The following is a 24,702-nucleotide window of genomic DNA, read 5'->3' as shown; positions in this document are numbered from 1 at the left end:
GAGGAGACAAGATATCATCCCAAGAGGGAATCTCTAAAATATTTTACGACTACTTTACTAAAACTTTTTCAAACGAACCACAGGGAAAAGGCCCAGAATTGTTTGATTATCTGGAAGACTCGGGTATACCGAAATTGCCTCAGACAGCTAGGGCCCGGCTAGGGAAACCGATTACAGCACAAGAGATACAGCAGGTAATAAAATCGCTCCCCTTGGGGTCCACTCCGGGCCCTGATGGCCTGCCTAACGAATACTATAAGCTACTGCCGCCACAGGCCGGGGGGTATCTTTCCCAATTTTTCGAGGCGGTGGTTCAGAGAGGTTTTTTCCCACAAGAAGTAAACACAGCTCTAATTACATTAATTTTAAAACCGGGAAAACCCAGCAATCAGGTAACATCTTATAGACCAATCTCTTTGATGAACTCGGACCTAAAAATACTTACAAGGGCAATGGCTGCAAGACTCGCATGTTATATGCCAGAGTTGATCAGTTCGCCACAAGTGGGCTTTGTAAAAGGCAGACACTCCACCCTAAATGTACGTAAGCTATTGCTGGCTATGGCTCACTGCCATGCAATAGAAAAGCCTTTGTTAATAGTGGGCCTTGATGCTGAGAAAGCATTTGATAAAGTGCATTGGGACTATATGTTTGAAGTTTTGGAATATGTGGGGGTAGAAGGATGGTTCAAGGAAGCACTTCAAGCTCTTTATGAGGGACCTTCAGCGAAACTATTAACTCATTCGTTTCCCCTTCCTTTGAACTCCAAGCAGGGGTCCGACAAGGCTGCCCACTATCACCATTATTATTTCTGCTCTACTTAGAGCCTTTGATACGTACTATTGAGAAAGATCCAGATATAGAGGGCGTAGAATTGCCATTCCAAAATGTCAAGACACTGGCCTACGCAGACGACCTACTGGTAACACTCACTTCCCCTCAGAAATCGCTTTATAAACTGCTCTCTGCTGTGGAGGAGTTCGGGTTCTACTCCGGCTTCAGGTTAAATTTGCAGAAGTCGGAGGCACTACCCCTATTCCCTGAAATAAAAGACCGGTGGGTGGGTTGTTTCCCATTAAGATGGGCGTCGGGCTCCATCACCTACTTGGGAGTGAAGATTCCCACGAACTTGGCGGGGATTTATACTTTTAAACATTGAACCTTTGAAGAGGAAGACAGCAGAGACATTGAAAAGTTGGCAGGGTTTACCGCTGTCTCTCTTAGGGAGGGTAGCATTATATAACATGGTCCTTTTTCCCATGTGGATATACAAATTTCAAATGCTCCCTATATATCTGTTACGGAGGAATGAGCAATGGCTACATAAAAGGATAAATGGGTACTTATGGAACGGGAAGAGGGCTCGACTAAACATAAAAAGGGCCCATTTACCTAGAGCCAAGGGAGGCCTAGGCCTCCTAAGCTTGCGGCTTTTTTCCATTTCCAGCAACCTACGACACTTGTCAGATTGGTTTCGTTCCACATCCTACTTTTCTTGTACAAAGACAGAAACACAAATGATAGGAAAGACCCATTTTGCAAGTTGGGTACATGGGAGGAGATATCAGGGAAATACTCTAGGCCAGGCCAGATTTATATTTCAGCCACTAAAACAAACCTGGAAGTGGGTGACTAGGTTCCTTTCATTGGATAGTAAAAATTCCCCACTTCTGTCGATCAGAGGGAACCCGGACTTTCCGGTAGGTGATACGTCTATTAAATTTAGGGACTGGGAAAAACATGGGATAATATACCTGTTTCACGTTGTAACGGAAAAAGGGGAGATGAAGCCTTTGCAGGACATATGTACAGAATTCCATATTGATCAAGGAGATGTCTTTGCATACTATCAACTGAGACATTATGTGGTCTCTCTCCCTAAACAAGCTTTGACTGTGGAGACAGGTGATAAACTTACTGAACTGTTGGGTCTGGAGGCCCAACAGAGAGTACCGTTAAAATACTTTCACTCTAGCATAAGAGAATCTTTCCCAAAATTTGACTTCACCAAGATAACTGAGCAATGGAATACAGAACTGGGACTTAATCTACAGGAAGAGCACTTACACAGCCAGTTGCTATCGGTAACTAAAATTACAGAGAACGTAACCTGGCAGGAATTACAGCTAAAATTTTTGCTGAGACTGTACATCTCGCCGTATAGGGCCTGGAGGGCAACCATAGCGGAGGTGGATTCTTGCCCAAAATGTGGAGTTTCTGGGGCACACCTGGGACACATGTTTTGGACGTGTCCCGGGGTGCAACAATTCTGGAAAAGCGTGGGTCTGCAGGTGTCTAGCTGTTGGGGCACAAGATGGAAGATAGCCCCAGGACAACTATTTGAGTCCTTTGCCAGTGCGGGGTGTATGCCAGCGAAGATGAAAGCTTTTTTAAAACGCGCTGTGCTGATGGGCAAGAGAACAATCTTACAAGTATGGAGAAATGCGGAGAGGCCCTCTCTGGCACAGTGGCGTACAGCAATGATCCAAATGTGCTCTTTAGAGAAACGAAAAATAAAGGACTTGGCGTCGGACAAAGGAGACATTTTTTGTGCCACCTGGGCACCCTTTTGGGACACACTTACCCCAACTGCTCGTAGCCGTATTCTGAACTTATGAGGGGGGGAGGGTAGGGGGCAATAGGGTGGTGTGGGGGGAGGGCAGGGGAGCGGGTATGTTTTCTTTGGGAAAGGGGAGGGGTAGGAAGGGGGGGGGGGAAAAGTTTAAAACCTTGGGAAAGTTGTTGTTTGGCGTATGAATACCATGTTATAGTGAACACTGTACATACAATCCTGTAACTTTGTGCAAATTTTGTTCTAATAAAAATGAATGGAAAAAAAAAAAAAAAGTCTGTGCTTTAACCCACAAAATTATCTATGGGCTTGCCTCTGATTACATGCTTAAACTTGACTGACCTTCCACTCAGGAATTCTGTGCCTGCTGCCCGGTCATATCTTCAACTCCACTTTCCAAACTGCAAGGGCGTCAAATACAAGAATTCCTCGTCTTTCCGCTATTGCTGCCCAAAAATGTGGAATGCTCTGCCGAGGCACCTCAAAATGCAAATGGACCACACCCTCTTCAAGAAATTACTGAAGACCTACTTATTTGTTGCTACCTACTCCCCTTGTTCCCCTGCTGATTAATATTCCCCTTTATGGTCCCCACCCTGCTTAGTTTTCCACTGTCAATGCTCCCCTTTAACCTTTTTCTTTCGCTTTATCCTTATCTTCATAATTTGTACTTCCTCCTGATTTTTTTGTAAGCCACATTTGTGCCTGCATGTGTGGGGAAATGTGGGATATAAATGAACTATAAATAAATCTAGGGCCTTGCTGTCACACCAGATGGCAAACCTCCTCCATTTAAAAGAATAACACTTTTGTGGAATCTTTCCTGGAAGCAAGCAAGACTCGGGAGACACCCTCAGAAAGACCCAAGGAAGCGAAGTCTATGCTCTCAACATCCAGGCCGTGACAGCCAGGGACTGGAGGTTGGGGTGCAGAAGCACCCCCTCGTTCTGAGTGATGAGGGCTGGAAAACACTCAATCTCCACGGTTCTTTGGAAGACAATTCCAGAAAAGGGAACCAAATCTGACAGGGCCAAAAAGGCGCAATCAGAATCATGGTTCCACGGTCTTGCTTGAGTTTCAGCAAAGTCTTCCCCACGAGAGGTTTGGGAGGATACATGTACAGAAGGCCTGTCCACCAATGAAGGAGAAAGACATCTGACGCTAGCCTATCGTGGGCCTGAAGTCTGAAACAGAACTGAGGGAGCTTGTGATTGAGCTCAGTGGCAAAAAGATCCACTTTTTGCCCCACTCTCGGAAGGTCTTGCGTACAACGCCTGAGTTGAGCGACCACTCGTGAGGTTGCATTATCCTGCTCAATCTGTCGGCCAGACTGTTTACGCCGGCCAGATACGGGGCTTGGAGAAGCATGCCATGCTGGCGTGCCCAAAGCCACATCTGGACGGCCTCCCGACACAGGGGGTGAGATCCAGTGCCCCCCCCCCCCCCCCCGCTTGTTGACGTAGTACATGGCAACCTGGTTGTCCGTCTGAATTTGAATAATTTGATTGGACAGCCAATCTCTGAAAGCCTTCAGAGCATTCCAGATCGCTCGGAGCTCCAGAAGATTGATCTGAAGACCTGATTCCTGGAGGGACCAAGCTCCCTGAGTGTGGAGCCCATCTACATGCGCTCCCCCACCCCAGGAGAGATGCATCAGTGGTCAGCACCTTTTGAGGCTGAGGAATCTGGAAGGGACGTCCCAGGGTCAAACTGGATTGAATTGTCCACCACTGAAGAGAATTGTGAAAATCGGTGGACAGCTGGATCACATCCTCTAGACTCCCCGCAGCTTGATACCACTGGAAAGCTACGGTCCATTGAGCAGATCTGATGTGCAGGCGTGCCATGGGTGTCACATGAACTGTGCAGGCCATATGACCGAGAAGTCTCAACATCTGCCGAGCCGTGATCTGCTGAGATGCCCTGGCCATGGAAACGAGAGACAGAAAGAAGGTTGTCTGTTCTCGTCTCGGGAAGATAGGCCCGAGCTGTGTGAGAGTCCAGCAGAGTTCCTATGCATTCTAGTCGTTGAACTGGAAGAAGATGGGACTTTGGGTAATTGATGACAAACCCTAGTAGCTCCAAGAGTCGAATAGTCATTTGCATGGACTGTAGAGAGCTCCTGCCTCTGAGGTGTTCTTCACCAATCGTCGAGATAAGGGAACACATGCACCCCCAGTCCGCGTAGCGACGCTGCTACGACCGCCAGGCATTTTGTAAACACCCTGGGCACGGAGACAAGCCAAAGGGCAGGACACAATACTGAAAGTGCTGTGTTTCCAGACGGAATCGCAGATACTTCCTGTGAGCTGGAAGTATCGGAATGCGAGTGTAAGCATCCTTTAAGTCCAGAGAGCATAGCCAATCGTTTTTCTGAATCATGGGAAGAAGGGTGCCCAGGGAAACCATCCTGAACTTTTCTCTGACCAGATATTTGTTCAGGGCCCCTTAGGTCTAGGATGGGACGCATCCCCCGTTTTTTATTTTTATTTTTTTGCACAAGGAAGTACCTGGAATAGAATCCCAGCCCTTCTTGCCCTGGTGGAATGGGCTCGACCGCATTGGCGCTGAGAAGGGCAGAGAGTTCCTCTGCAAGTACCTGCCTGTGCTGGAAGCTGAAGGACTGAGCTCATGGTGGACAATTTGGAGGTCTGGAGATCAAATTGAGGGACTACCCCAACCGGACTATTTTTGAAGAACCCACCGGTCGGAGGTTATGAGAGGCCACCTTTGGTGAAAAAAGTTTTAACCTCCCTCCAACCGGTAGATCATCCGGCACAGCTAGAGCCAGTCAAAAGCCAGCCCCCTGTTTTTGCTGGGGAGCTGCAGGGGCCTGTCTGGAAGGTGGATTGTACCTACGCTTATTGTAAGCATAGGGAGCATTCCTCCTTCCCCTGAAAAATTGTCTACCTGTTGAGGTAGATGCTGAAGGCGCCTGGTGGGAGAGTTTGTCGAGGGCAGTTTCCCGCTGGTGGAGCTGCTCTACCACTTGCTCGACCTTCTCGCCAAAAAAACGCTTTGAGTGAATTCCTTCAAAAAGGTGGTAAATAAATCCTAATAATAAATAGTGGATGGCATTTTTTAAAAAAATGCTGAACACCTTACCTGATCAGCTGAATATTGACTCCCATTAATTTATTTACTCCAACACCTTAGGCCAGTGGTTCTCTACTCAATCTTAGGATTCAAGGACAGGATTTTCTTTTGGGATGGGATGCCAAAGCAAATTTTCACAGGGGCCCTACTCAGTTGGAAGTGGTTTTGTTCAAAGACAGCTCTCATAAGATATTGGTGTCCTATCTGTTTGTGGACACACTCTGATTGCCATAAAACTGCCCTAGCCATTTCTCTAGATCTCTCTGCAGCCTTTGGTCTGGTCATTCTCTTTTACTTACACACTTGTCTTCTCTTGGTATAAAAGCCTGAACACATGCAACACAACAAAACCATAGATCGCAATGGACACAACCCTACCTCCCACTTCCTCCCTAAATTTCCCCAACGTATCTATCATACTTGAACCTTTTTCTACCATAACACCTTGTATTTGTTCATACTGGAACTGGCGAACGCCATAACGGTCCTATGTAAGCCACATTAAGCCTGCAAATAGGTGAGAAAGTGGGATACAAATGTAGTAACAACCAAAGCACAGCAGGTATTACATGTAAAATGTGAAACAGTGAATTAATAACGGAGGGGGAGAGGAACTCAGACCAGTGACACCTTTTTAATCAATAAGATTATATCAGTGTGGTCACAACCATATAATCACTGGTCCTCTACCGACCTCCTCCCTGAGTGTTCAATTGTGCGCTTCTAATATTTATCAGTGCTAAATATCACAGCCATAAATATTAATAAGCACAGCTACTTAGCTTATTGGTGCTCAAACAAGGGGCTCCCCAACGGTCCCGTTTCGCCAACTGGGGCTTTGTCAGGGGAAGAGCACCCTGCAACAAACTGTGGTGAAAACCCAGCCAGCCATTAAAGCCGCCAGAGAAATGTGCTCTTCCCCTGACGAAGAAAGACCTTTACAAAAAAAAAAAAAAAAAAACCACACACACACACTTACTGAATTAAGTCTTGCCGAGTTTTTGGCCCACTGAAGAGTGGAATTCTTGACAAGAGGCAGCACACCAGTGTATACATCATGCAAGTAATAGATTAGTGCTGTATAGAACCACATTGGACTTCAATAGGTGCAAAAATTTCTTAAAAATGCTGTTCTGAAAGCCTGGTGAAGTCAAGACTGGTAAGGAACCTGCACAGTAATTTACATGCTGGAAATGCTTTAAAAACATTTTTTTAAAAACCAGCAGATGTGTGTCATCCACTCCAGGCTCAAACACCTTTTTAAACTAGCCTATTATAAGCTGACAATTTCAGTTCAACCCAAACTAGTTTATAGTCTTAAAAGGTAGGAGGATTTATCACATATCACAGGGCTTAATTGGGACTGTCTACAAGTGATTAACCAATGTACTGCAAAGTAATAGCAAAGACATTAACTCACTCAGCAAAAACTAAACTAGTTAGCTTACCAATACTACGCCACAGGCAGCAGTCCCACAGCAAGACAAGTATCTAGCTTTTTTGAGCCAAGTGGAACAACTTTTTCAGGTATATTAGTGAAAAGAGAAGACTAAATGGAAGATGTTGTGAACTGCTATGTGGATAAATGAGGAAAAAGCAAATGTGCTAAACAAATGCTTCTGTTGTGTCCATGTAAGAAAATCATGGAGAAGGACCACAATCGACTGGCAAAGGTACATAGAATGGAAAGGATATATCACCATTCACGGAAGCATTTATGAACTTGAAAAAAATTTAAAGGTGGACAATATCCATCCCAGGATATTGAGAGCTCAGAGAAATTCTGGCAGGTGCTCTTAAAGATGTGTTAATACATCCATGAATATGGGGGAGATTCTGTGGGATTGGAGAAGAACAGGACGTGGTCCTTCACAATAGAAGTGACAGAAGCTGGAAAAAAAACTACAGGCTGGTAAGCCTCACTTCAGTTATTGGAAAAATAATGGAAGTGATACTGAAAGGGTAATGAATTTTGTGGAATCCAATAGGATACAATGTGGTTTTACCAAAGGTAAATCTACTACTACTACTATTTAGCATTTCTATAGTGCTACAAGGCGTATAGAAGAAAGACAGTCCCTGCTCAAAGAGCTTACAATCTAATAGTGCCAAACACAATCTGATTGAAAATTTTGACTGTGTGACCAGAGAATTGATCAAGGACATGCGCTAGATGTAATCTACTTAGACTTCAGCAAGTCTTTCACACAGTTCCTAATGAGGCTCTTGAATAAGCCCGACAGGCTGAAGTTGGGACCCAAAGTGGTACTGGATTAGGAACTGACGGATGCCAGAGGGTGGTGGTTAATGGAATTCACTCTGAGGAAGGAAAGGTGAGTTGTAGAGTGCCTCAAGGATCAGTGCTAGGGCTAATTCTGTTCAATATATTTGTGAGCGACATTGCCAAAAGGTTATGGAAACCATGACGAGGATATGGTCTAAATGTTTGGCAATTAAAGTTTAATGCAAAGAAGTGCAGAGTGATGCACTTAGGGAGTAGAAATCCAAGGGAGATGTATGTTAGGCAGCGAGAGGCATGCACAGACAGGGTGAGGGACCTTGGGGTGACTGTTTCGTCGCCTTCAGATCCTTGGATACTGTGCAACAAGGTGGTGGCTGTAGCCAGAAGGATGCTAGGCTGTATACAGAGGTTTAACCAGCAGAAGAAGGTTTTATTAGGCCCCACCTGGAGTACTGTGTTCAGTTTTGGAGACTATCTTGCTAAAAATGTACAACTACTTGAAGTGGTCCAGAGGAAGGTAACAAATATGGGGACTGCACCAAGAGACATGAGAAGAGACTGGAAGACCATACAGATGTTTAAATACTTGAAAGGTAAGAGTATAATCTCCACCAAGCCAGTCTCATCTATGTGACCAATAATACAGCTAATATGAAAGCAGTATTTTAGAGATTACGCCTGGATAGGTTGTGCAGGTCTCAATTTGTACTCTCATGGACTCCAGCCTTAAAAAAAAACAAAAAGAAAACCGGAAGTTGATCCAAATGACCTATCTAGTAAGGTAAGAAAGTTAACAGTTGAATGCAATCACCTCCTTGCACAAAGCAAATAGTCAACTATTCACTAAAGAAAAGGCTCAAGCAGGAATTGTCAACTCAGTGCAACACTGTTCTACGGACACTGAAATCTGTGGCCAAGAATATAAGGAGCTATGCACAACAGCCACTGAACTAAGTGCAAATAAGCAGTTCCTGACTCCTTGCTGGCAGAAGTTGTGGTGTCTGAACCATTATGACAGGGTTATGATAGAACTAAACCATCACTACCATCTGGTGGGCCAAACAAAATGAATTGAAATGGCATCCGACAACTAGAAGCTCAGCCATGTGACAGCATCCTTAAAGGATCTTGATCACCTGGATCACTATTTTATATGCTGCTGAATCCATGGCTAAATAGATCAGACAACAGTTGAAAGGTGAAGTGTGCCATAAACAAGATTACAAACAGTGGTAGCAGGTCAAGCTGTAGTTGAGGTGCAGCCAATTGCTAACCACTAATACGTCCAAAATGAGAAGTATCAGAGGCAGATTAATCTAAGTAGAGACTTGTAGATCACACTAGTCTCAGCAAAAGGTTCAAGGCAGTTAAATAACTCTAAACATGAGGATCTACAAAATAAGAACTTTTAACACCTTAAAAAAAATTATCAAATAAAAAAAATGTAGTGCATTCCAAATTGAAATAGCTTGAAAGGAAAATGGCTTCAAAATAATCCTTTAGTCAGTCAAACAGCTTTACATGCAGGTAGTTTAAAATAAATGTTTTTAAACCCTATCCCGCAACCAAGAAAAATTTGAAAATGGAAAAAAAAAAAACCCCACTCAAAGTACTCCCATACAAAACATAGAAAATCATATATACACACACACATTTCTGGCTCAAAACATACAACATATCAATCTATATATCTACTGGCAACAGATCCCATGTGTGGCTGAAAAACCAATGTGTTGCCTATTCTGTGCTGGGAACTCCTGGTGCCAGGACATCAGAACTTTTCAGTTCCAGGATTAGCAATTGAGGAATGTAGAAAGGAACAGAGCTCTGGCTCTGTAGACTTGTTTGCTTGCAGTATGTTAATGTTTTTTTTTTCTTACAAGTTGTGCCCATTGTTTTATGTTAAATTTTAGAGAGTTATAGGATGCATTTTTTTTTTTTTTTTTTTTTACACAAGATTTTAAATGCAGGTTGGTATGGGGACAACAGAATTGAGTGGAGACTGATGGGAACCAGATTATGTCCCTGTGCACCTCTACTTACCATGTGCTAAAGGACGTTGCATGCTACACATCCTATTTTACACTTGAACAGTTAGGGGCCCTTTTATCCATGTTTAGCATGCACCAACATTACCAACATTAATGTGCACCAAGTCCTTAAGTCATCTGGGCACCAAGTTCTAACTTTGTTGAACAGTTTTTTTGGACTCTCACCCTATAGAGTAGATCTGCACAAATGATTTGTGCAAGTACTAATTTCTAATCAACCAAGAAATTCTGCTACAGAATGTAAGGGTTCCAGTCCTTCTCTGCATAATTTCAACCATGGAATCAATTAAATCACAGTAAAACAATTTCATAACTGAAAAATGTATTCTCCTTTCAGGCATTTATAACCCTGAGTTACATGCTATCAAGTAGATGGATGGGATTTGATATACTGCCTCTTATAACCAAAGTGGTTTACATATTATATACAGGTACAATGGAGGGTTAAGCGACTTGCCCAGAGTCATAATGTGCTGTAGTGGGAACTGAACCCAGTTCCCTTGGTTCTCAGGAGGAGTGGAAAAGCCTAGTGGTTAACGCAGTGGCCTGTTACCCCACCACCCCCAAGCAACACTGCAAGAGTTTTGGCATTACATGACTAACTTTAAAGATTAGTTATTTAACTGAAGAAACACTTAGCAGAAAGTAATGACAGCCAAAGCAGTAAAAAAAAAAAAAAATAAATCTTTCAGGCTAGCAGTTAAGTCTTAGTGGAAACTGCATAGCTCATGAGGAAATTAGAAAGTCAGATTAGGAGATAACAATTGTGTATTAAAAACCAGTTAAAAGATAGGAAAAAAAAAACACAGAGTTAGGGTTAAATGGTCAGTATTCTCAATGGAGAAGAGTAGATAGCGGGGTTCCCCAGGGATCTCTTCTGGGACCACCGTCTTTTTAATATTTATAAATGATCTACAGATGGGGATAACTAGTCAGTTAAATTTGCCGATGACAGTTATTTAAAGTTGTTAAAGTGCAAGAGCACTGAAAAATTGCAAGAGCACCTTGGACATCCAAATGGCAGCTGACGTTTAATGTCAGCAGCTGTAAAGTGGTGCATATGGGAAAGAGGAGCCCAAATTATAGCTACATGTTACAAGGTCCCACATTGGGAGTCACCACCCAGGAAAAGGATCTAGGTGTCAAATCGACGATAATTGCTAACTCTATTGTCTTAAACACAGCTGCACACTGAACATAGGGTTTCAACATAAGAATGGAAAGCAAAAATGAGAATGTTATGCCACTATATTGCTACATGGTGTGACTGCACCTCAAATATGATGTACAATTCTGGTTACTATAGATAATGGAATTAGTACAGAGAAGGGTGATGAAAGTGATAAAGGGGATGGGCCGACTTCCCTATGAAGAAAGGCTAAAGTGGCTAGAGCTCATCAGCTTTGAAAAGAGACAGCTGAAGGGAGATATGATAGAGGTCTACAAAATACTAAGTGGAGTGAACAGTTAGAGGTTAATCAGTTTACTCTTTCCAGGACTAGGGGGCACTCAATTAAGCTATTTAGTAAGTTTACAAGTTGAATGAAGAAATAAGTTCTCTCCTATTTAATAAAAAAAAGCTCTGGAATTTGCCAGACTGTGGTAAAAGCAGTTAACTTAGCAGGGGTTAAAACAAAAAGGTTTTATAATTTCCTAAGAGAACAGTCCATAAGCTGCTATTAAGATGGATTTGGAAAATTGACTTATTTCTAGAATAAGCAGCATAGTCTGTTTTACAGTTCTGGGATCTTACCAGGTACTTATGACCTGGACTTGCCACTGTTGGAAATAGGATACTGGGCTTGGACCTTCAGTCTGTTTCAGTATGGCAATGCTTATGTACCATACCTTTGAAAGGCATGGAGTAACAGAACACATTTCCAGAAGCATGCATGATGAAGCAATGCTTTGACAAATGGCTTTTCAGATTCTGGGCTCGAGACTATTATAGAGGGCAAAGGTGAGCAAAAGCTTGGAGTTCACGTTAAGCAGCAAGAGGAGCTGGCACTGTGCTCATATAGTACGTCTTCAATCAACTGGGCACCCTGGGATGGCAAAATACGGTTTGTCATTGGTTATTATGGACAATTATATTGCAAATCTGCAACATATATGCATTTTTGCAGTTAAGTCCATTTGTCGGTGTCTACCCAATGAAGTAATGGGTGACTGAAGTAATGGGTGACTGCAGTATAGGTCTAACTTTTTCCATTTAGATGTGGTCAAAGCTTAGAGGTGAAATTACTCAAAGAGCTATAAAAAGGGAGCAAACTTCATGGCAATCTTGATAAGGCCTTGGTTACAATCCTGGTTTCTCTGGACGCATTAGTGGCTTTTGACCTGATCACCCCCTATTGCTCCACCAGCTTTCTTCTATAGGACTTATTTCTTCAGCATCATTCAGTTACTCATGCACATGCAGGTGTTACTTCATCCTTTTTTTTAGTATGTGGCATTCCCCAATGTCTCATTCTCTCCTCCCCTATTAAAACTTTATTAGCCACTCTGATCCAATCCTTTAACATCTCTGTATATGTATATTTATGCAGACGATATTCTCCTGCTCCATCATACCGACCCTATTAACCCCTTACCTTCTTTACCAGCTGCTTAGTGGCTTCAGTCTAATCAGCCAGTCCTCAAAGAACTGTTGGATCTCCACACATGCCTACACAACGTAAGAACATTAATAGTAGCTATACTGGGTTAGACCAATAGTATCTAGTCCAGTATCCTGTTTCCAACAATGGCCAAGCCAGGTCACAGGTACCTGGCAGAAACCCAAATCATGGCAACATTCCATGCTACAAATCCCAGGGCAAGCAGTTGCTTCCCCATGCCTGTCTCAATAGCAGACTATGGACTTTTCATCCAACAATTCTCAAAGCCTATTTTTGAACTGATATGCTAACTGCTGTTACCACATCCTCCAGCAAAGAGCTCCAGAACTTTTGTTGAGTGAAAAAAACAAAAAAGAATTCTTGTTTTAAGTACTTCCATAAAACTTCCTTGAGTGTCCCCTAGTCTTTGTACTTTTGGAATGAACCCTAACCTCTTGTTTTTTTGTCCAATAACCAAATTCCTAATCCACACTAGAACTTTACCTCATATCCCCATGACTAATTCTCACAAGTCTCATGCGGAAATTTATCAAAAGCTTTCTGAAAATCTAAATACATCAGCTGGCTCACCTTTATCCACTCCTTCAAAGAAATGAAGCAAATTGGTGAGGCAAGAGTTCCCCTGGCTGAACCCATGCCAACTGTCCCATTAAACCATTCTGTAATTTTACTCTTTATGAAATAGTTTCCACTATTTTGCCCATCACCGATATCAGGCTTACCTGTCTGTAATTTCCCAATCATCCCAGAACTGTTGGCATTTATTTATTTTTATTTATTTATTGCATTTGTACCCCACATTATCCCACCTTTTTGCAGGCTCAATGTGGCTTACAGGGTGTAATTTGGTATTATCGTTACATAGAGTTGGATACAGTCGGTAATGAATTGGAGTAAGAGAGGAATTAATTAGAAGGTAATGGGTAAGGTCGTGTCAAAGTGTTTTAGAGCGTTTGGGTGATGTACGGAGTAGTATGATTCATCAGGATTGTTTTTGTAGGCTATGTTGAAGGGAAATGTCTTCAAAGGTTTGTAGTTTGATCCATCAAGGATTATTTTTGTAGGCTTTGTTGAAGAGAAATGTCTTCAAAGTTTTGCGAAAGTTGGTTAAGTTGTCCGTGGTTTTCAGGGTCTTGGGTAGTGCGTTCCATAGCTGTGTGCTTTTGTACGCAAAGGTAGTAGCGTATGCCTGTTTGTATTTGGTTCCTTTACAGCTGGGGAAGTTCAAGTTGAGGAACTTACGGGCTGATCTTCTGGCATTTCTGGGTGGTAAGTCTATTAGGTTCAGCATGTAGATTGGGGCCTCTGCGTGAATGATTTTGTATACGGTCGTGCAGATCTTGAACTCTGATTCTTTCCTTGAGCGGGAGCCAGAGTAGTTTCTCTCTTAGGTGTTTTGCATTGCATTGCATTAGCCACCCTCCAATCTTCAGGAATTACAGATGAATTTAACTCAGGTTATATAAACAGCATATCAGCAATTTCATGCTCGTGTTTTTGAGTACCCTTGGATATATGCCATCCAGTCCAGATAATATAGTAAATGACAGCAGATAAAGACATGAACGCTCCATCCAGTCTGCACAAGATATACCATGTAAAATGAGTTTGTGATATATGTATACCAGAGTTTGATTTGTCCTTGCCTTCCTCAGGGCACAGACTATAAAAGTCTGCCCAGCACTGTTCTTGTACTAAAAGTTCTGAAGCTAACATTGAAGCCCCTTAAAATGTACACTCCAGCCCATCCCTATCTATTCAGTTATGACCAGGGTGTAGACTGTAGAAGTCTGCCCAGCACCGGTTTTGCTTCCCAATTACCAGTGTTGCCACCCAATCTCCGCTAAGATTCCGTGGATCCATTCCTTCTAAACAGGATTCCTTTGTGTATCCCCCACGCATGTTTGAATTCCATTATCGTTTTCATCACCACCTCCTGTGGGAGGGCATTCCACATATCTACCACTGTTTCCATGAAAAACTAATTCCCGACATTACTCCTGAGTCTACCCCCCTTCAACCTCAATTCATGTCTTCTAAGTTCTACCGCCTTCCTGTCTCCAGAAAAGGTTTGTTTGTGGATTAATACCCTTTCAAATAATTGAATGTCTGTATTATGTCACCCCTGTTCCTTTCCTCCAAGGTATACATGTTCAGGTCGGCAAGTCTCTTTTCATATTGTTTGCACCGCCTCCAGTCTTTACATCTTTAGCAAGATACGGCCTCCAAAACTGAACACAATACTCCAAGTGTGGCCTCACCAACGACGTGTAGAGAGGCATCAACATCTCCTTCTGCTGGTTATACCCTTCTCTATGCACCCTAGCATCCTGCTGGCCATGGCCATCGCCTTGTCACATTGTTTCACCTTCAGATCCTCAGACACCAACACCAAAAGGTGTTATCATATGGATGTATGGGGAATGAAAGGGTGTGTGTGATGACTGGTGAGTGGATGGGAGTTCCGAGGAATTCATTAGGTTATGGGCACATGTTTAATAAATGCTATTAATACATTAATATGTTGGAGTACTTTAAATGAATGCAATTAAATTTTAATTGCCAGACCCTTGACCATTCTTCTAACTTTTGAAGATCCCTTCTCATTGTTTCTACTCCCTTCAGGGTATCCACTCTATTGGCTATCTTTGTGTCATCCACAAAAAAGGCAAACTTTTCCTTCCAACCCTTCTGATGATTTACTATTTGTCAAATTTGTCATGCTTGAGTTCTTCTGGATACCCTTGGATGTATGCCATCTGGTCCATATGATTTACTACTATTTGTCAAACTTTGAATCAGTACATCTTCCAGGTTCACCTACATCTTTCAGTTTAATTCCTCTGCATCATATCCTTGAAAACCATTTCCAGTACAGGCAGATCTTGCAGCTTCCATAAAAATCAAAACAAAGAATTCAGTTTGTTCGCTATGGCCTTGTCTTCTGAATGCCCCTTTTGCTCCTTTGTGATCTAATGGTCCCATGGATTCACTCGCAAGCTTTCTGCTTCTGATATACCTGAAGAAGCTTTTAGCCTCTGTGGCAGGTTTCCCTTCATATTTTCTTTTAACCTTCTTTATTAATGCTTAGCATACAACTTGCCAGCGCTCATGTTACTTATTTTCTTCATTTGGGTCTTTTTTCCATTCTTTGAAGGACAATCTTTTGGCTGTAAGCCTCTTACGTCACCTTTTAACCACACAGCTGTTTTCTCTTCTTTCCATCTTTGCAAGATATGTGGAATGCATCAGGTCTGGGCTTCCAAAGATTTATTTTTAATTTTATTCATACTTGTAATTGAATCAATGTAATCTTTAACTGTTAAATGTAAGCCAAAGCCACATTGAACTGAAACTTTGTTTTTGGATAATTGTGAGATACATTTACAAGGTTATATGAGGCTTTGTTTTGCAGTGGTTGGCAAGATAACAGTGTATATAGAATACTCACTGGGTTTCTTGAAAAGATATGTCAGAGAGGTTGTGTTGTATATTATTGTTCTAGAATGATTAGTGCATATTTTACTCATAGAATTTCCTGAAGAGAAAGGTCTTTTCTGACCTGGAGGTAGTTTGTGATGCTTATGACTATGGGAATCGAGTTCTAACATTTTGAACCTAGGTAGCTAAATCCCGTTGCGTAGGTGGAGTTGTATAGTATGTTTTTGCATATTGGTAGGCGAATAGGTAGCCTATGGTTCCTGGGTTTGCATTTCTTGGTGACCTTGATCTTGTTTAGCATGTAGTCTTGTGACATGCCAAACAAGCTGATTTTGTACTAGTTTTGAAAAATAGTCTGGCCTTGATCAGGAGCCAATGGGGTTGCTCTATTTGATCAATCTCACTGCTGTGTTTTGGATGGTCTGCAGTGATCGTAGTAGGTTTTCTTTGCAGCCTATGTAATGGTGCATTACAGTGGTCTAGTTGGGACAATATCAGCATCTATAAGACTGAATGATTGCCTGTGGAAATTAAACGTCAGTTTCCATAGTGTTTTGAAGCTTTTTGATGTAATTCTAGCAACTTGGTGTTCAAGGGTCATATCTGGTCAAGAACGATTCCTAGTATTTTTGTTTCGATTATCTATTATGAGGTTTTGGTAAGTGGTGGGATTGTGCTGGCTGGACAGATCCAGGAGTTTGGTTTTGTCTTAGTTTTGTGGTGGCCCAGTTCCATTATGTAGATTCCCTTTTTTTGGCTTTATCCAGCATCTGTGATGCTGTTGTTGAAAGGTATGTAGATGGTGACATCGTCTGCATATATTTTGTCAGTAGTGCTTTAACTGAACTGGTTATTGGTATCTTGAAGGAAGACCAGATTGTCTGCCTGATGCTGCCCAATATGGTCCTTGTTGATTTCACACTTGTGTAGGAAATCTAGGTTTGATCTTTGTTTTTTTCCTCGAAATATTATGCGAGCCCATCCACTGTTGATGGCTTTTTGTTTGATGTTAGCAAAGCTTGTGTTCAGTACGTTTTTCATTTGTTCGTATTTTTCTTTTCTCTCTCTTCTGGGCACATGTATGTGTTCCACTTTTGTCTCTTTTTATGATGTGTTTGCACTTGCTTATAGCTTTCCTCCATGTGGTTTTGCTCATGTCCAATTTGGACAATTTTCTTTCCAGTTTCCTGCATGCCTAGATTCAGTGTCCTAACCTTAGCAGCCGATCCTTTTAGCTTGACTATTTCTCGTTTTGTCACCCTTTCAAAAATTAAATGCACCTACAATACATTTCCTTTGCAGGTTCCCCCAGATCAAGTTTGAGCTACTATGATCACCGTTTCCCAGGGGACCCACCATCATCACCTCTCGCACTATGCCCTGCACGTCACCAAGGACCAGATCCAAAATGGCTCCCCCTCTTGTCGGTTCCTGGACCAGCTGCTCCAAGAAGCAGTTTTATTACATCTAGAAATTTTATCTCCCTGGCACTCCCTGATGTAACGGTCATCAATATTGGGGTAAATGAAATCACCTATTTTATAGTGTTGCCCAATTTGCCAGCTTTCCTAATCTCTATAAACATTTCTTCATCTGTCCTGTCCCAGCAAGATGGTAGTACAGCCCTACAAGAATACTCCTTCCCTTCACACATGGAATTTCTATTCATAGTGATTCCATGCTGCTGTTTCATGTGGAATGTTTATTTTTTGACTCAATTCCCTCTAACATACAGCGCAATCCCCCTCCAAATTTGATCCTCTTACTGATACAATTTGTACCTTGTTAAGTGTCCCATTGATGTCCTCTTTCCACTCAGATGCCCATACCTACCTACCTCATCATTTAGTGCCATGTACTCTTAAACTCTTCCATTTAGGCTTCTAGCATCTTTATACAGGCACTTCAGATTGTGTTTTTCCCTTGGATCTACAAGCTACTTAGAAGTTGAAGGGGATAATGTGCATCCTTTATCCTGCTCTTAAGCACACCTGGCTTACTTTCAGCATTGTTGAAACCTCTCTACTGGGATTTCCTGTTTCAGTAGTATCCTTCAAGGATACTCCACACTGAACTATGTGCTCCTGGGTGACTGTCAGCTTCCCCCCATTCTAGTTTAAAAACTGCTCTCCCCTTAAAAAAAAAAAAAAAAAAAAAAGTTTGCGCCAGCTATCATCACACCCATTCTTTATATGGTACTCCACGACCACCCGTCACTTCATTTACGAGTAATGATAGATTCTCGCCTTACTTTTAGTGAAGATATCGTTGTCAGTTCTTAGATCTGATTTTTTTTGGATTTTTTTTTTTGGCATTACGACAGATCTGCATTATTTGTCCTTTTACCTCAGATACACTATGAGGCATATTTTCAAAGCACTTAGCCTTCCAAAGTTCCATGGAACTTTGGAAGGCTAAATGCCTTGAAAATATGCCTCTATGTACACTACCATATTTTTGTGAACCTCACCAATAGACTACTGTAACATTTTGTGCAGGCCTTCCCCAGCCAGCCATAAAAAGATTGCAGTCTCCTCTCCAGACTACAGCAGCCCAATTCTTATGCAATGCCAACCATGAAGATCTCATTACCCCATTGGTTTTTTTTGCTTACATTTGTACCTCGCGCTTTCCCACTCATAGCAGGTTCAATGCGGCTTACATATTATATACAGGTACTTATTTGTACCTGGGGCAATGCAGGGTTAAGTGACTTGCCCAGAGTCACAAGGAGCTGCCTGTGCCTGCAGTGGGAATCGAACCCAGTTCCCCAGGACCAAAGTCCACCACTCTAACCACTAGGATTCACACTCTTTTTCAGGATACAGTTCAAAGTGCTATTGACAACTTTTAGGGACCTGCAAGAGGGTAAGCCAGACTACCTGTCCAGACACGTCTTATCTGCCCGCAACCTCGGTGTCATCTTCGACTCCTCCCTCTCCTCTGCGCATATGCAGCAGATAGCCAAGACCTGTCGCTTCTTCCTCTATAACAATTAGCAACATCCGCCCTTTCCTCTCTGAGCACACCACCCGAACTCTCATCCACTCTCTCGTTACCTCTCGCCTTGACTACTGCAACCTACTCCTCACTGGTCTCCCACTTAGCCACCTATCCCCCCTTCAGTCCGTTCAGAACTCTGCTGCACGTCTTATCTTCCGCCTGAACCGATACACTCATATCACCCCTCTCCTCAAGTCACTTCATTGGCTTCCGATCAGGTACCGCATTCAATTCAAGCTTCTGCTACTAACCTCAAATGTACTCGATCTGCAGCACCTCCTTACCTCTCAACCCTCATCTCCCCTTACGTTCCCACCCGTAACCTCCGCTCTCAAGACAAATCCCTTCTTTCAGTACCCTTCTCCACCACCGCCAACTCCAGGCTCCGCCCTTTCTGCCTCACCTCACCCCACGCGTGGAGCCCATACGCCAGGCCCCCTCCCTGCCTATCTTCAAATCCCTGCTTAAAGCCCACCAATGTCGCCTTCGGCACCTAACCTCTACACCTCTACCCAGGAAATCTTGACTGCCCCAACTTGACATTTCGTTCTTTAGATTGTAAGCTCCTTTGAGCAGGGACCGTCCTTCTTTGTGTATTTTGTACAGCGCTGCGTAACCCTAGTAGCGCTCTAGAAATGTTAAGTAGTAGTAGTAGTAGTTATGCTCCTACTTGCCTGCTGCACTGAATGACCACTGTTCTCTCCTCCCTGTTGAGTCTGCTTGTTAGTTAATCAACATTTTTCTTTATTCCCTGCTCTGAAAATAAGCTTCCTCAGCAGCTCAAATTTGGAAGTTTTACAAAAACTTTTAAAAGTGGGCTTAACCTATCTTTTTCAATAGTGTTTCAGGTTTAGTAGGGGCATTTGAAGATGGATGATAGTCTCATTGTCTCCCTTTCCTCCCCCATTTTTTTCTTTTAGTTAATGGTGTGATTGACTTACCTTTTCAGCTTCTCTATGAATTATTATATATTGCCTAGTCTTGGCTTGTCCAACTTTTGGCAAGTTTTGTAAACAAACATGACCAGGCTTAGCCTAGAAGCCCACAGTCCTGAGCCAGACACACCGAGTTGACTTCAACATACAGTGGTGGAAATAAGTATTTGATCCCTTGCTGATTTTGTAAGTTTGCCCACTGACAAAGACATGAGCAGCCCATAATTGAAGGGTAGGTTATTGGTAACAGTGAGAGATAGCACATCACAAATTAAATCCGGAAAATCACATTGTGGAAAGTATATGAATTTATTTGCATTCTGCAGAGGGAAATAAGTATTTGATCCCCCACCAACCAGTAAGAGATCTGGCCCCTACAGACCAGGTAGATGCTCCAAATCAACTCGTTACCTGCATGACAGACAGCTGTCGGCAATGGTCACCTGTATGAAAGCCACCTGTCCACAGACTCAGTGAATCAGTCAGACTCTAACCTCTACAAAATGGCCAAGAGCAAGGAGCTGTCTAAGGATGTCAGGGACAAGATCATACACCTGCACAAGGCTGGAATGGGCTACAAAACCATCAGTAAGACGCTGGGCGAGAAGGAGACAACTGTTGGTGCCATAGTAAGAAAATGGAAGAAGTACAAAATGACTGTCAATTGACAAAGATCTGGGGCTCCACGCAAAATCTCACCTCGTGGGGTATCCTTGATCATGAGGAAGGTTAGAAATCAGCCTACAACTACAAGGGGGGAACTTGTCAATGATCTCAAGGCAGCTGGGACCACTGTCACCACGAAAACCATTGGTAACACATTACGACATAACGGATTGCAATCCTGCAGTGCCCGCAAGGTCCCCCTGCTCCGGAAGGCACATGTGACGGCCCGTCTGAAGTTTGCCAGTGAACACCTGGATGATGCCGAGAGTGATTGGGAGAAGGTGCTGTGGTCAGATGAGACAAAAATTGAGCTCTTTGGCATGAACTCAACTCGCCGTGTTTGGAGGAAGAGAAATGCTGCCTATGACCCAAAGAACACCGTCCCCACTGTCAAGCATGGAGGTGGAAATGTTATGTTTTGGGGGTGTTTCTCTGCTAAGGGCACAGGACTACTTCACCGCATCAATGGGAGAATGGATGGGGCCATGTACCGTACAATTCTGAGTGACAACCTCCTTCCCTCCGCCAGGGCCTTAAAAATGGGTCGTGGCTGGGTCTTCCAGCACGACAATGACCCAAAACATACAGCCAAGGCAACAAAGGAGTGGCTCAGGAAGAAGCACATTAGGGTCATGGAGTAGCCTAGCCAGTCACCAGACCTTAATCCCATTGAAAACTTATGGAGGGAGCTGAAGCTGCGAGTTGCCAAGCGACAGCCCAGAACTCTTAATGATTTAGAGATGATCTGCAAAGAGGAGTGGACCAAAATTCCTCCTGACATGTGTGCAAACCTCATCATCAACTACAGAAGACGTCTGACCGCTGTGCTTGCCAACAAGGGTTTTGCCACCAAGTATTAGGTCTTGTTTGCCAGAGGGATTAAATACTTATTTCCCTCTGCAGAATGCAAATAAATTCATATACTTTCCACAATGTGATTTTCCGGATTTAATTTGTGATGTGCTATCTCTCACTGTTACCAATAACCTACCCTTCAATTATGGGCTGCTCATGTCTTTGTCAGTGGGCAAACTTACAAAATCAGCAAGGGATCAAATACTTATTTCCACCACTGTACTTCTGTAATTCAGCTATACTTAGCAGATGTATTTAAAAAAAAAAAAAACCTAATTTAAACTGGTTACCTTTAACATGTCTTCCAACTTGATGGCATCAGCAGCAAACTTCCTAATGCCATCAGATAACTTCTCAACTGCCATTTGATCCTCATTATGCTCCCACCGGAAAGTTGCTTCATCTAGGTGTATCTTCTGAAGGTCATTTGCCTGGGCTGTTGGAAGAAAATTCACATAATTCTGCAAGGTTGTACACTTTACTAAGTGCAGGGCACACTGATTAGTAGCAGGTATCCAGCATTACACACACCAAATTTAAATTCAGACTCAAATGTTCAGAGAAAGTCAAAATAAAAAAAGTAGTTACATTGCTCCCATTACTACTGTAACTTTAAGCCAATGGTAGGCAAGCTGCAGACTAATCAAGAATGGACAGACTTCAAATTGGGAGGGGGGGGGGGGTGGATGTGCAGCCATAGTAAGTGGTTCACACATTTCAAAGAGTTAGTTCAGAGGGCTTAAAGCAAATGAAGCCAACAAGTAGTTGTATCTTGAAGATACTGTGTATAAGTATGGCCTCTGGGAGGCTTTAAAGAAGCAAACAAGGGGCCTGAGTTATTTATTCAGGGCATTTAAGTCACAAAATCAAGGGGCCAGTTCTACCTTGTAGGAAAGCCATAGCTGAGCAACAAAAGGTTCAGATATATACGGGAAGTACAGTTTGGAGGGCTTCTACCTGTTCCATTCTCCCTTACTTTCCAAGTCTGTTCTTAATCTTCCTGGCTTGACCACAACCCCTTGGCTGAGTTCCCCAGCCCTAGTTTTAAGGTAGCCCAGTAGGGAAATGTGTAGACCAGGTTCTTCTATACACTTCCTCAGCTCAACAATCCTCGGGTGATCTGCCTCAAATGGAGCCACCTTCCAGGAAAGGTAATCTGCATTTTGGCAACCCTTTGCATGGTGCTTTACCTCAAAACTGGAAGGGCTAGAAGCTCAAGAACCACTGCATTCTTCAGCCATTTGAGAGGTGTTTCCAACAGCATGTACTCCCTTTGGAGAACTATAGTGGCTTATAAAAATTACAAGGGTATTCCTTGCCATTCTTTCCCTGATACAAAGGCTACTCCCAGGTCTATATTCAAAGGCACTTTACACAAATGACAGATTAAATTGAGCTTATCAAACACTTGACTCTGCATAGAGCATTTTGCTCAGCTGACTAGGCAATCTTTTCTGGCACCTTCTGTAACATTAATAGATCTGCCTTTTGGGCAAAATTTCATTATGAAGCTCACTTGTTTTTGAGTGATGAGTAGGTACTTGGGATGCATCTATCCACCTGTGATGAGTACTATGTAGTAAATTTCTGGTTTCCTTTTAAGCACATTCCCTCACAGGGTCACGTTAAGAGGCCTAGTTCTAGAGTGCTCATCAGAAAGGCATGTTCAGCCAGGGGAGGAACAAACTTCTAGAACACACTTTCACAATTTGTGTGCAAAATACCAGAAAACTGGCTACGGTAGGAAAGTTCTCGTCTAACAGATTGCATTGTTGCTAGACCTCCTGTTTAATACAGTTTCCAAGCTTGTACACTGCACTGATCATGGGGCCTAGCAGGAGCCACTTTTACCAAGTTAAAAGTAACAGGCTTTGGCATATTTTTTTTTTTAATACTTTACCAAGAGAACCCAGAGGCAGACTGGGGGAAGGGACCTGGCCATCTGAGTAGCACCCCCCCCCCCCCCCTCCAAGGCTAATAAGAACCCCAGCAGGCCTCAGCCTTTGCCAGCCAAATGGAAAAACAGCACAGATGTTTAACAAGGCAGGCCAGATTAAAAAAAAAATTAAAGACAAAAGAAACAAATGCCGAAACTAAAAGGCTCACCACATCTTATCACCTGCTGAAGACGGAACACTAATTCTAGCTAGCTCTAATCAGGGTTCTTATGAGCTCACTTAAGAAATCAAGAGTTCAGTCTTCACCTGCTGGTATGTGTGCACAACCCAGTCAATTTTGGGTCAGTCTGGAGGGATGCTAAGGAAATTTAGGTTTGGCTGTCTGTGGAAGCTTTGTAATGACTGCAACTTGCATAGTAGTTTGCTCCAATATAGGTAAGAAGCACCAAGCCCATCTCTGGGGTAGAAAAACACTTAGGACCAGAATAGATAGTCTTCTATCTGAATGGCTCAAGCCGTCTCTAAGCAGAGCTTAGCAGTATTCAAAGCTAGAAAGGAGCCAAGCCCAGGTCAAACTGATTTCCTGAATATGCAGGATTTCCCTAGGCTTTTTTTCTGTAAAGTAGTTTAAATGCAGAAGTGCTTAGCTTTGGGTTATGTGGGAAAATTAGGCTCTTACCGTGATAATTTTCTTTCCTTTAGTCATAGCAGATGCAGCCATTACAGATGGATTGTATCCATCAACCAGCAGAGGGAGATAGAGAGCACACTTTTTTCAGTGCCTCATACCAGCTTGCTCCACTGCCTCTCCAGTATTTGAAGCTTCCAAAGCAGTATGGCAAACCGCAATGGGAATAACATGAGCTTTCCTCACAGCGAACGATGGCCCTATAACAAAGGGCATTAACTCAGAATGGAGGGAATGAAACATCTTCCCGGAGGGCATACTCATCCTCCACTGAGGCATAACTGGAGGGCATAAACTCATCCTCCCGGAGGGAATAAACTCATCCTCCAAAACATGAAACTGGAGGGAATTAAGTCATCCTCCTTTAATTGAACAAGAATCCTGAAGACTGTTTTCCGACTTTCTCCCAAAGACGGAATCTCCAGGAAACACGAACAGAACCTGAAATAGATTTACAGCAGATAGCATCAGACAGGGAGGGATCATGGCTGCATCTGCTATGACTAAAGGAAAGAAAATTATCACGGTAAGAACCAAATTTTACCTTCCTTGTCATCAAGCAGATGCAGCCATTACAGATGGGATGTATCAAAGCAATCCCTAGATAGGGTGGGAACAAGCCACACCACGCGCC

At 42.9% G+C, this 24,702-nt stretch overlaps 1 protein-coding gene across 1 annotated transcript in view; it reads right to left on the bottom strand.

The window, feature by feature from the left end:
• Positions 1–24,702, bottom strand: part of TALDO1 (transaldolase 1) — a 144,311-nt gene that overhangs the window by 20,284 nt on the left and 99,325 nt on the right. Inside the window, exon 7 of the mRNA XM_030201300.1 lies at positions 21,773–21,918. Coding sequence (XP_030057160.1) covers positions 21,773–21,918 — 146 coding nt within the window. The remainder of the gene's footprint in view (positions 1–21,772; positions 21,919–24,702) is intronic.

Source organism: Microcaecilia unicolor, chromosome 4 (assembly GCF_901765095.1).
Source record: "Microcaecilia unicolor chromosome 4, aMicUni1.1, whole genome shotgun sequence".
Taxonomy (NCBI): Eukaryota; Metazoa; Chordata; class Amphibia; order Gymnophiona; family Siphonopidae; genus Microcaecilia; species Microcaecilia unicolor.
Note: the sequence above shows the minus strand (reverse complement) of the source record. Positions and strands in the feature narration are given on the sequence as shown.